This window comes from Pseudoliparis swirei, chromosome 18 (genome assembly GCF_029220125.1).
Source record: "Pseudoliparis swirei isolate HS2019 ecotype Mariana Trench chromosome 18, NWPU_hadal_v1, whole genome shotgun sequence".
Classification (NCBI taxonomy): domain Eukaryota; kingdom Metazoa; phylum Chordata; class Actinopteri; order Perciformes; family Liparidae; genus Pseudoliparis; species Pseudoliparis swirei.
Window position 1 is genome coordinate 20,096,609 of NC_079405.1, and position 16,452 is coordinate 20,113,060.

General features: G+C 41.1%; 1 protein-coding gene across 1 annotated transcript; it reads right to left on the reverse strand.

Moving 5' to 3' along the window:
- Positions 1–923: 923 nt before the first annotated feature.
- sypl2a (synaptophysin-like 2a) lies at positions 924–15,982 on the reverse strand. The gene is made up of 6 exons (XM_056436855.1): positions 15,781–15,982; positions 15,467–15,541; positions 9,407–9,528; positions 7,717–7,915; positions 5,050–5,229; positions 924–2,827 (listed from the first exon to the last, which is right to left on the reverse strand). Exons 1-6 carry the CDS (start codon positions 15,793–15,795, stop codon positions 2,702–2,704), a joined length of 717 nt encoding a protein of 238 aa, XP_056292830.1. The 5' UTR covers positions 15,796–15,982; the 3' UTR covers positions 924–2,701.
- Positions 15,983–16,452: the final 470 nt, after the last annotated feature.

The following is a 16,452-nucleotide window of genomic DNA, read 5'->3' on the forward strand; positions in this document are numbered from 1 at the left end:
CATTGGGATGGAGCAAAAAAATAGTCACTAGCACCCCCTGTCAACAACTCTTTTCGGCTCGATGCCGGCGCGCGCAACGGTCAGCTGTATCGGGTGCTGATGGAAATCTCACGCTTGCCTGTCTTCAAAACTTGAGAGCCCTGTGAATGAAACTACATGGAGCCATCATAGCATTGATGATACACTATGAGGCCGTTAGTCTGTATCTGACCAGAGGATACAGAGTTCATCAGGATGAGCAGCTGTAGAGTTACACAACTTTACAGACTGAACTTAAACATTTCACTTCTGGCATCTTTTTTTATTTTTATTTTTAAAGCCGAAAATTCCGCCACTTAACGGCACTCGCTGTGAGCGCTGCGCAGACAGCTCGACACGGAGCAGCGCGGCTCTGATCGCTCTCTTGATGAAGTGTCGACACTAAAGATATGCTAAATCACATCGCTCTTAACGTACGGGTACTTTGTTAGCATCGCTACACTGTGCAGCGCGACAGCAGCAGATGTAGCGGCTAACATTCAAGCTAACCTAAACCACCAAACGCTGAAGACATCTTGACGCTGATTGGCCGAGACGCGACACGTCCCATCAAAGATGTTTTATTGCGAAGAGCACCACTCCACATTTTCTCCGTGTCCCACTACAATCTCATAAACGCCGGCCGGCCGATTGACCCCCCCACCCCCACCCCAAAACAAAAACTCTTCGGATCTACACGATTCACGCAAGTCACCTATTTTGGTTTCAAAACGGCGAATTTCGCCGAAAGGTGAGGGATTCTCATGCCTGAAACATATATTGAGATATTTACAGTATAATTCTGCACATGAATGTCTGTAGGGGATATACAGGTGCGCCATCATATATGTAGGCTATGTGATATATTGTGCAATGTGATTAAGAAAGGAGACAGAATGCAGCAGTTACAGCACTCATGTTTTTACACTTGTCAATACACTTAAACCATAGTTTCCTTTTGCACACAAAAAAAGCATCAAGTACATTAAGTCCAATGTCATTAAAGTATTACCCAAACATCCCAAGTATTACTGTGCTCTAATTTAACTAAAAATTATCTTTTTAAAATGATAAAGTATCTTAAGAAATGTGTGTGATTTAATACAATGTGTAAAACAAACTTATTGACTGACAGTGACTCAAACGTCGCCCTGTTTATTCCCTCCAGAGGCTCCAGCGATGAAACAGAAGATCTGCACAGGTGGGCCAATAACTCAAAAGTGTAACTTCTTAGAGCGCATTAGATCTAGTGCAAAGCAAATAATCAAGGTGCTGACAAAGAGTGGCTGTAGTTCAACACGAAGCCTTCTCATGTATGGCGCTGGCTGTTAAGTCACATGTAGAGCACAACAATGGGCAGTAGTCATTAAGAAATACAGCAAGATTACATCAATCTTTCGTTACTTAAACTATTTATCATCACACAATTAGGCCTGAGGCTACTCAGTGTTACAACAAATTTAATAGGAAATCGGACTTCACAAAAGAAATTAATAAAAATCAAAGAGAAGCTGCACACTGAAACATTTCCATTGGGAAATAACAGAAACCCAACATTGGTTTTAAAAATATGCAACGGACTAATTAGTGTTGATAAAAAATACATGAACTGTATATAAATAATGTCATTTTAAGTCACCTTTCATTCAAACCAGAATGAGACGTAGTGTTGAGTAGTGTCAATGTAACATTTGGATGAAACAAGAACTAAACCTGGCTGGCCTGACGTCTGAAGTACAACAGCAACTGGAGTAAACGTGTGGGGAACCAGCTTCTGGAGACAGGCTGAAGATAAACGCCGTCACAGCCAACCTGAAGCATCACCCAAAATTACACTAGTGAAAGGAAAGTCTCTGCTTCCCCACTTTGAGAACAGTATATCGTAGTGTGTGTGTCTTTCTATTTTACTTAGTGTGTATTCTTTTTTAGCACACGAAAACCAACGTCTGCTGAAACTGAAACCCCCATGGGGTCTTTAAGTATATGCGAGTGTCGGTAGATTAGATTAGATCACTGCCGGGTAAATGGCGTGGAGAAAAGAAGAAGAAATTAAATAAATAATAATAAAAACATGTTTTGAAAGTTAAGTGACTGAAATGTTTAGTTACAGTACTAGGAATCTGTACTGTAGCGAGCTTCTTCCAGATTATATAACAGAAGGACTCCTGCTCAGAACCTCGGAGTGCATTTGCTCCCACCTAAAACATGGATCGTGTTTCTCATAGCAACACTTGCTTTATTGAGGGGCTGTTTGCTCTCAGCTTATGTAAATCATTTGGCTTCTCCCTGGCTGCAGACCAGTAGAGACTCTGGGTCCTTACATCACATCTTCCTCATTACGTGGCTCCTGAAGGGCCGGACATAAAAGAGGAACAGGGTGCTAATGTGGAAGCAAATGCACTGCAGACCTGAACACCAAATACAGACAGCGATGACAGATTTAGGAGAAAAAATTAAAATGACTTATGGTTGCTTATCGTCAGTGGGGACCGAGTTAACGTGAGCTAAAGACCCATAACTGAAATACAGCTCTGAGACGTGTAGGGAGGTATAGGTCAGGATTTAGGACAATAGGCTTCCATTTGTTTCCATTTATGCAGGATAACATCAGAGACCAGTGTTGGGCACTAAGCGGGTCTGCCGGAGGCACAGAGGCAATGCTTGAGGACCCTCAGCGATGTGGCTAGGGCTCAGGGGCCCCTCCTTCCTCCATGGTGGCCGGTGGGTTGGGGTCCTTGTGGAAAGGAGTCTCCTTGTAAATGAACCAGCAGTTACTGGCCCACAGGATCAAGTTCAAAAAGCCAAATATCTGTCGAAAGACAGGAAAACAGATGAGATACAAGGTGACAACAAGTGATGTGTAACGTGTGGGAGATGGTACATTGGTATCGTGATATGAGACTAGATATCGTCTTCCATTTGGAATCCCATAATATGGCATAAGTGCTATTTTTTCCTGGTTTTAAATGCTGTTTTACAGTAAAGAGATTTTACTGAATCTAGCAGACTGTTATATTATTGCTTTTACCCACTTGGTCATCATGTCCACATTATTGATGATTAGTTGTCAAAAATAGCTGCTGCTAGCAACACTAGAAAACACACAGGTTTCAAAACTTTCAAAAAGGCTTAAAAATAGGTTTGATCTGTACATCAGCGTATAGTATTGTTAACAAATGGAGATATTAGGACAAATACACAGTATTGCTGCATTTACTTTGACTCAAGAGTGCATCTAAAGGTGGACAACAAAATACTACTGTAAGACTAAACTTGTTTAAGTTAACTGAACACTGCTGCAGCAGACGATGGAGCGGTCACAGCAATGGAAGGGAACACCAGACTGCACCAGCTGTACTCTGCCACTAGAGCGCAACAGCACTGTACCATCAGCCACACGACACCACCACCACCACCACCACCACAGGGACAAAGTAGTGGTGCTGAGCACCCTCCTCTCACCGTGGCCAAGGAACAGACACTCTCCTATTAGAAACAATGCCAATAGGTTTCAGCCTGAGATTAAAACAATTGAATTAACTAGAATGGGCACTCTGTAGAGCGCATACCTTCGCATTTCACAAGATTGGGCATTGAATTATTAACATTTTGGCATTAGTTGCATGCCAATTGGATAAAAATTGACCGTGCTATGGTAAAAAGAAGATTTTGACCTTTTCATGACCTTGACCTTTGACCCGATCGATCCCAACATTTAATGAAATGATCCCCGGATAAAAACCAATCATCCCACCAAATTTCATGAGATTCGGTTTAATACTTTTTTAGTTATGCGAGGAACACGCATACAAATAAATGGCGATCAAAACATAACCTTCCGCATTTTCAATGCGAAGGTAATAATGTCCTTGTAATTTATTGTTGCTGCTGTGCAATATATTCAACCGATTTAAAAGGCTGAAAGAGCTACACAATTAAAGTACTGTATTAAGGTACTTGCACTTTACTTTTGTATTTCTACTTAAACTCCCCTACATCTCAGAGGTAAATATTGTACCTTTTACTACATTTGTCTCACAGCTTTAGTTTATTTTCAGATGACTTTCTTTATCTTCCTGTCCAGGTGCAACTTGCTATCTCCAGATGAGTTGATGTTGAATGTTTGTGATGAACTGAATGATAAAGTGTTCCCTTTATTTATTTGTTGAGAAAATCCTCCTCCTTCTTCAGCTAAATAATGTCTTTAAAAAGCCTCTTGGTTCAGCTGAGAAATGCAGCGTCACAAACGTCACAAAGCTGAACGCCGGCTGTTGGAAAGATAGGAGGTTCTCACAGGACATATCATGATCTAATAACATATGATGCGCTGCTGCTGCTTAAACTAGCCAATAAGATATAAAGGAGTTACAGTGCAACGTGCACATGATGTGAATCCTTCTACAACCGATACAGAAAGTAGCATTACTTTTCACATAATGTCAAGCTTGATGTTCAGAGGTAAATGTGACACTCACTTTTCATATTATATCATTAATATTATCTACATGTCATCTGCTTTTTAAAGCAGGTTATCATGTTTTCTATTGATTGCCTTTATAAATGGCCATGAAGTAGCGGAAGCGTTTCTCTTTGTAACACCGGCCATTCTGCATATATATTTAGGTAAAGAACTATGACCGATAATAAGATAATCTAAAGCAAGAAAGTCACAAATTTGCATGATATTTTAAAGACAATTACTGAATATGCACTAATATGTAAAATAAACAAACGTTTTATGGTGAACACTCCTTTATTTGTGTAAAGCTCAGTTGTCTTGTTTTGCTCTGTGGATGTGGTGATTACATCCTGAACTAAATCTGTCCCACGATGCTGAAAACTGATCTATTTTTTAAAGATATTGTTGCCAAAAGCTCGACTGGAATGTGCAGATTAAACCCTGGAGCAGACACGATGAGTTTTCTAAAACACCATTTCCTATAGGACCAACATGGCCCCTCTCAGAATGTTGGGTTTCTCCAGAAGGAAGTAATAGGTCAGTCGTATACGCACTACTTTACCGGAACTCACCACTGAGGCATTGAGGCGGCCCATGGAAGGGAACTCTCCGGCCTCACAGATGCCCTTGCATGCCGGGGTCTGGATTAGTTGGTTTGGGTTTGTGGCCCATTTGACATCAGTCAGGCCTTTGCCCCAGGCTGAGGAGCACACAAGCCACAGGAAGGCAAAGGCAGCGGTCACCACCAGATCCTGGCAGAGAGAACACAGCACACACACACACACAGGGATTAATATCACATACAGTTGAGTATTCAGAAGGTCCTTACTTCCTGCTGCAGGTAAACCTTTTTCTTCGACATGAAATTTGTATAATCTTATTCCCAAAAATATTTTTGTAGTTTACTGCTGTTTTGGATACTGCGTGATTGGTTGTCTCTGGGTCTGAGCTCGCACATGTTAGGTGACATAAATGTCCTCTCAGTTTCTCCATGTGGGGAGGTGTTTGATCCAGAGGCCCCAGGGTCCTACGTTAAGTTCACAATGAAGAAATGTTGCTGCTCGGGCATTTTGCAAAAACGGCTTGGAAACGCCACATGGACGCAAGACAACACCTTAAAATCAGCTCAGTGTAGACGTCTTGTGTGGACTTACTCTCAGTCCGCTACCCAGAGAACTGTGATATACGGGTGCATCTCAATGAATAACAATTACATTGAAAAGAAAAACAATTTTCAGCAGTTCAATTGAAAAAGTGAAACACATTATATAGATAGCTTTTACTTATTTCAATGTTGATGATTATGGCTTGCAGCTAATGAAAACCCACATTTCAGTATCTCAGAAAATTAGAATATTATATAAGACACATTTTAAAAAAGGACTTGCAAAACAGAAATGTTGGCCTACTGAAAGGTATGTCCATGTACTGTATATATTATGCACTTAATACTTGGTGGGAGCTCCTTTCGCATGAATTCCAGCATCAATGCGGCATGGCATGGAGGCGAGCACCATCCTTGTGAATCTCCCCCAGATTCTTGAATGGGCATTGCTTCAATCCTCACACAGCTGTGGTTATCTCTGTTGCTTGTGCACCTTTTTCTACCCCATTGTTTCCTTCCTCTCAACTTTCCATTAATGTGCTTGGAGTCAGCTTCTTTAACAATTACCTATTGTGGTTTAATTCAATTCAATTCAGTTTATTTGTATAGCCCAATTTTACCCTTCTTGTGGAGGGTGTCAATGACCGTGTGATGAACTGTCTGGTCAGCAATCTTCCCCATGGTTGTGTAGCTTACTGAACCAGACAGAGACCATTTAAAGGCTCAGAAAACCTTTACAGGTGTTTTCAGTTCATTAGCCGATAACAACACTGAACTTATTCAAAATATTCTAATTGTCTGAGATACTGAATGTTGGGTTTGCATTTGCTGTAAGCCATAATCATTCAAATTAAAAGAAATAAACTCTTGAAATATATCCCCGTGTCTAATGAATCTATATAATATACACTACATAATACACTTTTTCAATTGAATCACTGAAATAAATCAACTTTTCGATGATATTCTAATTCATTGAGATCGTAAATTAACCTGTACTTGTTTAGCGCTTTTCTAGTCTTCCGACCACTCAAAGTGCTTTAACACTACATGACATCATTCATCCATATTCACACCCATTCACCTTTTGATGGGAGGAGCTACAGTTCAACGTAGACACAGCTACAGGAGCAGTTTTGGGGTCAAGTGTCTTGCGTAAGGATACATCGACATGGGCTAGCAGAGCCGGGGATTAAACTGCCGATCCTCTGATTGAAGGACAACCCTGCACAGCACGAGATGCACCTGGAATAAGGGCCTGTGTCCATTTGGTGTCTCTCTCTGGCAGAGAAGAGTCCGTTTCATCGACTAAGGGCTCCCAACAACACATCACCGCTCTAAGCACTGTATGATAGACGGGCATGACTCCTGTGCATTGTATTATCTATTTGGAATACTATTTTTGTTTTGAGATTGTTTTCCCTCACCATGAGCACCACACGGAGGATGCTTGCCCTCATACTTTGCATGGATGTGCTTGTCACTGCTCAATCTGAAAGACGGGACGTTAGAGTGGAGACTGGTATGGTGATGAGACCACAACGCTCACCGGCAGCATCTAACAAAGGCTTTTTATTCTTTGTAATTATGTTGTCCGTCGCACTTTTATAAAGTTCAGGATAGACAGACGCAGACAAAACCAACTTCTTCTCCATTTACCAGTGATGTCACAAAGCCAGTTTTGTAAAAGTTTAGGGATTTTTCAAAAAAAGGGGGAGGGCTCAGAGAACAAAGACGCTGGCTTAAACAAAAGTGCGATTTGCACACAGGCCCTTCGGCTGCGATCAAGCTTTGGCTCTGCTTTTATTTTGAAACGAGCTCTCTTATGGGGGCAATAGTTAGGTTAGAAGACAAAAAACTGCTTCCAAATACAGATCCGGTATATCTATTATCTGTCTACTATGTAGCAGAAGCCTTAAAATACATGGATCTGTTAATCCAACTTGATTTCCTGGATTGTGTTTTCATGTCTCACTGGACCTTTTAATAACACGCCTGTACTGACATAAGGCAGATTTTGGGTCTGAATGGCCGAGATGTAAAGAAACACCTGCTTTCACCTGAGGCTGGTTTGTGTGCATGGGGTTAGTAGGTTTGAAGATAGCTCACTGGCGACCATAGGACGTGTACTCACGACGATGGGACCACGGCTGGTCTGGCGGTAGATGTTCTGGTAGCCCAGGTAGAGGATCAGTGTGACGGTGCAATAAAGGAACCCAAACACGCCGACGCACACAAAGAACTCTGCCGATGAGGAGAAGTCACCCTGCAGGAAGGTGTCATTGGATCGACTGCCGTTGCATGTAGTTATCTGATACGGGTACGCTGGCAACCTGGAGGGAGGGCGAGAGAGGGAGAAGGCGCGTTCAGCAGTCACTGATGACTCCTCTTTACGCTCTTGTGGTTTGACTTCAGAGAAAACAAGTCCTCACCTGGTTTACTCTTCTATCCAAAGAAGGCAAGAAGAGAGCACATGAAAGGGTTAAGCCGGACTGTTTTTTGTGTTATAAAGACCGTGTGCACAATTTCAACAGAACTTTAAACTCTTGGGCCAATATCAGCTTCATCATAAAGACATTTCACATTAATTTGGATTTTTTTTTCGAACTACGGATCTAGTGCCAAAATATGTGTTTCATGTAAAATGTGTGGGGTCAGAAGAACAACACGACGTCCAATTGTCAAAGTGACAAATCACACTGCATGATAATGAGAAGTAAAACTAAAAGTATAATAACCAATATAAATTATTGGTTGAAGAGAGGAGACTTTCGGATGACAAGGGAGTGCTAGTCCCCCCAAATACTATATATTTTGTTGACTTGATACAAATTCAGTGAGGTAAATTAATCGCAGCGTATTACTGGCTGCTTTGATTAAATTGCACTTGACTGGACCTACTCAGCACAATCAATGTCATAAAGAAATATAAAGCAGGCTGCCACCGAGGGAACAGAAAGGAAAAGTCTTTTGTCAAATGATATGGTGCTGAAAAGAAATCTACCTTGGAGTAACTAAAAATGTGCTGCTTCAGTATTGTATGGTGGGCAACAAGATTTCCCTGTGTTTTTATTTAGTACTCACTTCCTTCATGTGTGTCAGTGCTACAGATTCTATACCTGCTCACCCCAGATGTTACATTTAGAACCATTACTGTATAGAAGGACGTGCAGCAGGCCTTAAATACCCCCCTGGTCTTGTCTCAATAGCAGCAGCACACATGGTCCGTTTCCGCTGGCCGCTCTGATGCCCTTCGCTGATTGCTCATGCAGGATGCGAGCAAAGTCTTGTTATAACTGATATGGTGGCGATATAATCATATCATCACAAAAGTGTGTTGTTCAAATTCATCATTAGGAGCAAGCTGTAAAAACAAGTGACTCTGCTCTAAGAATCTGTCATATCATCGAACAAAGTTTACTGCACTGACCATCATTTATATGGGCCTATAGACATTTGGCACTTCATGATATGTTACTATTTGAGTCGTTTCTTTTGCGATATGGATCACAACTGCATGGCCCTGTTCTTTTTCAAAGTGGATCTCAATGTAGCTGCCCAGCTATTGCAGCGGCATTTAGACTGATGTCAGACGACAACATAAACGTACAGAAATGTCATTGCAACATAAGAAGTGTCTATTCAACTATATCGAGAGGAAAAAAAAGCCACCAAAAGGAGAAGCAGGGGAATGGATGTTACCCTGCAGAGACACTTCATTCAACCAGATGATGGCGGTATTTCACAGTTGTGTGGTTTGAGAACTGAAGGAGGACGTTTTTATGAAACAATGTGCATGGGAGCACTCTGGTTTCTGACAGTACCTGAACGGGTAGCTAAACACAGGATTTGTAGGCCGATTGTCCTCTGGTTTTTCACATTTGACACTGAAGTGGGTTACCCCAGAGTAACCTCCAGTGGTGGCAAAGGCAAAGATGGTGAAGACCTGGAGGGGCAGACAAATATGTGAGGGTAAGTGGTTTTAAAAGTGTGTTTGATGGACAGCAATCTCAAGCCACCAGGCATTTTCATACAATTTTAATAAAGGTTTGGTAACGGCTCCAAATATCTGTAAAGACCAAGTTAAGAAACTTTTAAACCTCTTTGGTTGAGAGGTCAGCTTCTACATTCAAGTCAATGTAAAGTTGATGTGATGGTACCGTCTCCCTCCCCAAAGGTAAGGCATGCTTTCTGAAAAAACTCCTCCCTGCAGCAAACCCCGGACCACCATCATTACAACTTAATGATTTATGGGACATGTTGTGCAATATCATGGTCATATGCAGGGAAATTCTGAATGAAGCTCACACACACTTACCTGTACTTCAGGATAATAACAAATACACATTGAAGCTATGCAACTTCTCATACATAAAGTGTTCACCCTCTTGGTGTTTTTCTTGATTTGCTGCATTACAACCTGCCATTAAAATGGATTATTTGGATTTGATGTAAAGTAAAAATGTGCAAGGTGAAAGAAAAGAAAAACATCTTGTTTAATTTGAAAAATAAAATAATATTAACAGTGCCCCTCAATGAAAGATAAAATAAAAGTCTGTGTGCAATCCAAGTGTCCCATGATATAATGAAGCACCATTAAATCCATCCTTACAAAGCACAACAAACTTGACCAGAACGGACCAAACCTCACGGACCCGACAAGGACGACATTGACCAGAGAGGCAACAAAGAGATCAAAGATGGCTGCAGAGATCTGTTAGAATATTACATTATATAATTGGGAGCAGTGGGTGAAGATGTATGTATTCAGAAGGAAACAATGAACTACAGACAGGTTAGGGACACACACACACACACACACACACACACACACACACACACACACACACACACACACACACACACACACACACACACACACACACACACACACACACACACACACACACACACACACACACACACACACACACACACACACACACACACACACACACACACACACACACACACACACACACACACACACACACACACACACACACACACACTTTTACTAGTGGGATTTGTTCAAAATTTGAGAAATATGAAACACCACCAGCCTTATTCTAGTGTTCAAAGAGAAACTGCTCAGCAACCTTAATGTAGTTTAAAAGACGCTTTCCCCCCTTTTAACTGTTGAAATGAACGGCAAAGTGGAATAGCACTTGAATGGCGAATTAGACATCTCATGTACATAGAAAATAAAGATGAACTCATTCATGCCGTTCTCTGAAGAAGAGTCAACGATTGCAGAGGTGTTCTCTATGGCCTGCCCAAAATGACAATAGATAACTCCTGAGCATTCAAACCTTAGCAGGTATCTAATATCTTTAGGGGACAGGAAGTCAGACCATTGACTGATCTACTAAAACTTGAATCAATTTGGAGCCATCTATACTACACCGACCTAAACCTGTAAATCAGTCAGTTAGAATAGATTTTCTTTAAATTTCGATGCATTACTTTACCTTACATAAAAGTACTTGGATTTGCGGCTGTGAGTGAAAGGAGCCCTACAAATAAACTGGGTTTCAAAGAAACATGAAACCATTTCAGAAGATTCTCATCGACCCTGAATGACAAATGTACTGCAGATATTTCTCATGCAGCACTGAGAAGACAACGCTGACGTTAGGAGGTTGTTACTGCAAGAGAATGAGTGTCAGCAGAAATCTTCTCGTAAAAGCCAGAAAAACAAGCTGACATCTTGCACTTTGCTGACAGAGAGCAGACCCCAGGAGGAAGAATGGGGGGCAGAGGAACCCAGACCATTTCCTGACCCTCGACATGGACTGTTTGTGCAGAATCACTGGGACACCACGACAGGGTTTTGCCAGACATTCAACTGCTGTGCATCACAAACTGCAGTCAGGAGTTTTAATTCATTAGCAAAGCAGTTGAAGGAGGAATCATTGGAACAGCCTCTCGTGAAGAACCCACACTGGAACTTGTTTTGTTGACCAATCCATCCGTGACCTCCTTCCCATGCAGACCATATCGCTCTTAAAACGACATGCTTACATCCTCCTCCAGCCTGAGCCATGACCACCTAGAGCGCCGTAGTTTGACTCGTATGACGTATTTGACAAGTTGGTAATGGGAGGGAGGGTGACAGAGAGGGGGGGAAAGAAAGCGGGCTACTCCATGCAATTTTTCTGTTATTAATAACTTAGTCTGAACACAAACTGCCACCTCAACCCTGATGTTTTATCGTAAGCGTAGCAGACAAGACCTGCGCACCACTCCACTGTAATCTAATTCTACATAATGTATAATACCAATGATATAAATGTGTTTAGAATCTGAATGTCAACGTTATGACTGAAGCTTGCAGTCCTACCCTAGGATGCAACCAAGCTCCTTTCTAAAGCAGGAAGTTTCTTAATAAGGTACTATGTCCGAGCATAAGTTGACTCCTCTGTTGTTGAGATCCTAACTGATGCCAATCTTTCTATTTATAACAGGAGTGTTTATTTTAATTTTTTGGAAGTGTAAGTGAATTGCCTCCCCATCATCTATCAGAATGTCTGACTCCTTTTTGTATATTTTTTTGTATATTCTTTTACCGTTGGTACATATTCATGAGGTAATGACGATCTAAAGTATGCAATATTATCTTCTGAACAGATAGTTTCATGACTGGATTGTTTGGAAGAGATTGGCGAGTAAGTAAATTGACAGTTGTAGGACTTATTTTCCTCTCCGTCAGCCTGTCTTGTATGGGGGGCAGAGTGCTGAAATTGCTGCCTCAAACCGTTTGTGATGGTTTTCCTTTGAAGTGGCGAATTGCTTTTAGAAACAGCAAAAAGGGTTGATCAATTACCTTAACACCAAGATGTATTGTAACAGATATGTATGAATAACCACTACAGTACCTATGAACACTGTGAAAAAGGGCACTCCCCTCCACAAACCTATCCCCCTTCCCAGGACATCCTTCCACCAATAAAACACATCTGATTAGGGCATCGGATTGTTGCTTCAGAACTTCCTCTCAAGAATAATGTCCTTTGTTAATTTACGCCCACATCTAGCAAAGCACATTCCCAAATCATCAGGATCCTTTTCAGCTCCATAACATTAGTATCTAATGAGCCGAAGCAAAGGGCCAGGCACCGAGGTGGACAGCCTGCAGCGGTGGAGCAAAGACGGCCAGATCCACGACAGGAACACACAGAGGGCTGGAGTGCAGTATTTAGAAAGCTCCACACTCACTCAGGACTTTTAGGAATGAGTTTCATCTTTCGGGTGTCTCTGGAGCTCCACAACATTAATCTCAGCCATGTTTGACCCACCCATGTCAATCGGACAGCACCCCAAATAAACCCACCAGACAGGGTGGAGAGTTCCCTACCCAGAGTCCAGTATTCCACCCAGCCTCCCCCCGAAGCATTCCGTAGCTACCTCTCCTGGTCAGGGAGTGGCAGGAGAGATACGCGATAGCAGCAGCCAGTCACAAGCTTCTGCACAAGCAGTTTGACATTTTATCACTGCGGCCAGAGATTTCTTCAGACGATAAGTCGTTCTTTATGCTTTTCTTCATTCCGAATGTCTAATTTACAAGAAAATGAGCACATATATATATATGTGTAACGCACTTGGCCATTAACAATTTCTGATTCAGTGACCCAAACACAATGGCCACATCCCTGCCTCCCTTAGTGATGATGTCTGAATGTCTCCAGATGTGAAAATCTATTTTGAAAGCTCAGTGCCGATCTCAAAGGAAACATTAACTGAAAATGAAACTTAGGTTGCCCTCTTGAAAGCCACAAGACTCAAGTGACAGAAACAGTATTGAACGTTCACTTTCAGCTCGGTTCTATGTCGGAAAATATGCTTTTGCAGAGTTTTTCCTGTTCCGATGAGTTCCCGGGACAAGGATGTCGTACGTGTTCAGATTGTAACGCCCTCTGAGGCAAATTTGGAATTTGTGATTCTGGGCTATAAAAAATAAACTGAATTAAGTACAGAACACTCTTACTCAACCAATATTTACTTGTTTACATGTTGAATATAAAATGTGTTGCTGCCCTTTGTCCACAGCAGTACATTGCTTTAAAAGTTTTACAGGTTTAATTTATTGTTATTGTGGAATAAATAAACAGGTGTGTACTACAGAAGGCAGTATGTAGTCACATTTTGCAAAAGAAGAAAATACACACAACAACTAAACTATATGTTGGAAGGTAGAGGACAAAGTCTTTAAGCGAGGAAAATAACACTTTTTGGACTCTTTGCAGGCTCCTCTCGTCACCAATGCTAGATGTAGTCGATGTTACCAATGATGTTCTGGGCGTTTTTAGTCACCCACTGCCGAACACGTCCCATGACAGTTGTTCATGTTTCTAGTCAGGATGATTTATATTTTCCAATGTAAAAGTTAACACGAGCGTAGCATGGACATTTTACCTTTTTAAGTTTTCATAAGAAATACTTGCTCCACCTCAGCTCTATTGATGTAGACAAACCTACCCCTCCATCAGTTTGATATGGGAGACTGTGTTGAGATTATGTTGCTCATGTCTGTTTCTCCAAACTCGGGGTGTGCATATTGAATAGGGCCAGTTCAGCGACACTGACTTTGCTATTGAGGTCATTGGATCTTGCATTATGTACTTTTTGTATTTTCAAGAGACACGTTAGTATTTGTTTAATTTTTAGTGAGTTCAGTACAGTTTTTTGGCGACAGAATATGCACCTGAGAATAAAACCATGGCGGTTTTTGCTGTTAGCTTGTTCCTTCAGAATTCAAGCGTGGCCAACTCTTTACCAACATGGTGTTTTGTATTATTATAAAAGTTGTAAAATATTATGGATTATAACCTCCTATACTCGTTGAGACAGGCTTTACTTTTAAATGATTACCAGCCTCTTTGCAAAAGAACAGTGTGCTCTTACTTTAAGTTGGATGTTTAAATAAAGTTTTTATTATAATTCTGCTAAACTGTTGACACATTCACGCTTTATGATTTTGGCCCACGGAATAGAAACTTTCAAATCTAAGAAACTAATAGACAAATGTGTTTGATATTAAATGTATTAACTTGATGTGACAGTGAGCAATGGTCAATAAACGTTGACGGTAGAATAGAAGCCAGGCTTATGAACTCACCTCCCTGGAGTTAAACTCCACAGCATAGCGACAGATAACACCTGCTGTATAATGTAAATTACTAACAGGACATGGCTGCTCCACAAACAGACGCCTTAAATACACACAGCCCAGCCTCCTTCAATCCATTCATTAACCAGAAATACAGGAGCCTGGATTCAGACATCTGCTTACACTTTTGCCGAACTTACATATTTAAGCATCCATGGAAATAGATTTGGCATCAACCATACATAAATGGGATTTTATGCAAATCACGTAACTATTATTTTAGCTGGACTATTTCAATACACAAGTCACAGTATCTGGGAATTTCCTGGTATTTGTTTTTAGCTTCGTTTGTTTGAGTCCATTGCTAATAAAGGGTACTGAGGGAAGTGTAAGGCTTTAACCCAGAACGTGTACACCCTCCCTCCTTTGGTTAAACATTTAGAATCAGTAGTTCCATGCATTGCAAATTACCAATGCAGTGGCATCATTTGACTCTGGGAACCAGGTCAAAGTCCAAGTCTTCAAAGTTAAAAATGAACTTGGCAGAAACGGAGAGACATGGTGAAATGATTGAACAGGTGTTTCAGCCTTGTGCACGTCAAGCTTCGTACCAGAGCATCTTGCAAACGGGGAACGTTTCATGGAGTGAGTGGAATGACCTAACTTGCTAGACTCGCAGTAACGTCGGATATGTTGGCTGAACACCGACAGGGAGAACGTGTGCAATAAAGTGGTTTTGAGATATTTAAATACATTCAAACTTTACTTTGCTTACCCATTCTAAGACACGGATAAATCCTAGAGGTTCTTTCAATGGTCCCAGGTCCAGAGAAAATCCAGCCTTCAAATTCTGAGGATTAAAAACAAGGATCGTAAAACTATGTACAATATATACATAACGTGTTCAAATAGACTAGCTTAACTAGCTAGGTATAAACGAATGCGCGTTCACGTTGGGACCCACACAGCTAGCTCTCGTTACCTGTTCGTCACCTTCGACAAACTGGCCCTGCCCTTGTTAGCCAATTCTTGCTAGCGACATGCTAACGCGAACTCACGTCAACCTGGGTAATCAGCTAGCACACCCACCTGAACAGTGTCCATTGAGGCGTACAACAACTAACGTGAGAAAGCAGTTTTGGGTTCCCTCCAGAAGTTGTCCGTTTCGTTGTCGAGCAAATGTAAAGTTACTCAGTTTGCATTCGAAAGGCAGCAAGCGACAAAACGGTTACTGACTATCAACAGGCGGCAAAGTAACAGTCAGCCAGGCAACGGATAAGACTAGTGTCAAACTCTGTACAACTGAACCTCTGTAGCCTATAACTAATCCACTTCCGGTTGTTAGTTTTCAAAATAATGAACAAAATAATCTTATTCCTCGACAGACGTAGACACATTTGTTTATATAATATGTAGTGAGTTGCCATATTTCAACTACAGAATATAAATTACTGGATTTATTCACACTGGAATAAACAATATATTCATCTTTGGCTCTTTCTTTGAGTGAAGCACATAATGGGCGAAAAACATTATTTCTGACATTAATACACAGCAGTATGCAATACTTGGGAGTCTGTTCATTGAAATATAGGAATTTTATCTTTTATTGAAGATCTTATAATTATAATTATTTTAAATTTTAAGTGAACTATCACTCAACGCAGTCAATGATTATTGCAGAAGTGGGGGAGTGTTGTCAGCACAATGTACTTTCAATATTATCAAGGTAAAGGTGGCCGTGGTATGTATTGCAGAATA

Bases quoted from the DNA above. Each gene is read 5' to 3' on its own strand.
- sypl2a (XM_056436855.1), bottom strand. The intron at 7,916-9,406 runs GTACTGTCAGAA...CCCTCCCTCCAG, and splicing joins GTGTTTAGCTACCCGTTCAG to GTTGCCAGCGTACCCGTATC. The intron at 2,828-5,049 runs GTGAGTTCCGGT...GTCTTTCGACAG, and splicing joins GCCGCCTCAATGCCTCAGTG to ATATTTGGCTTTTTGAACTT.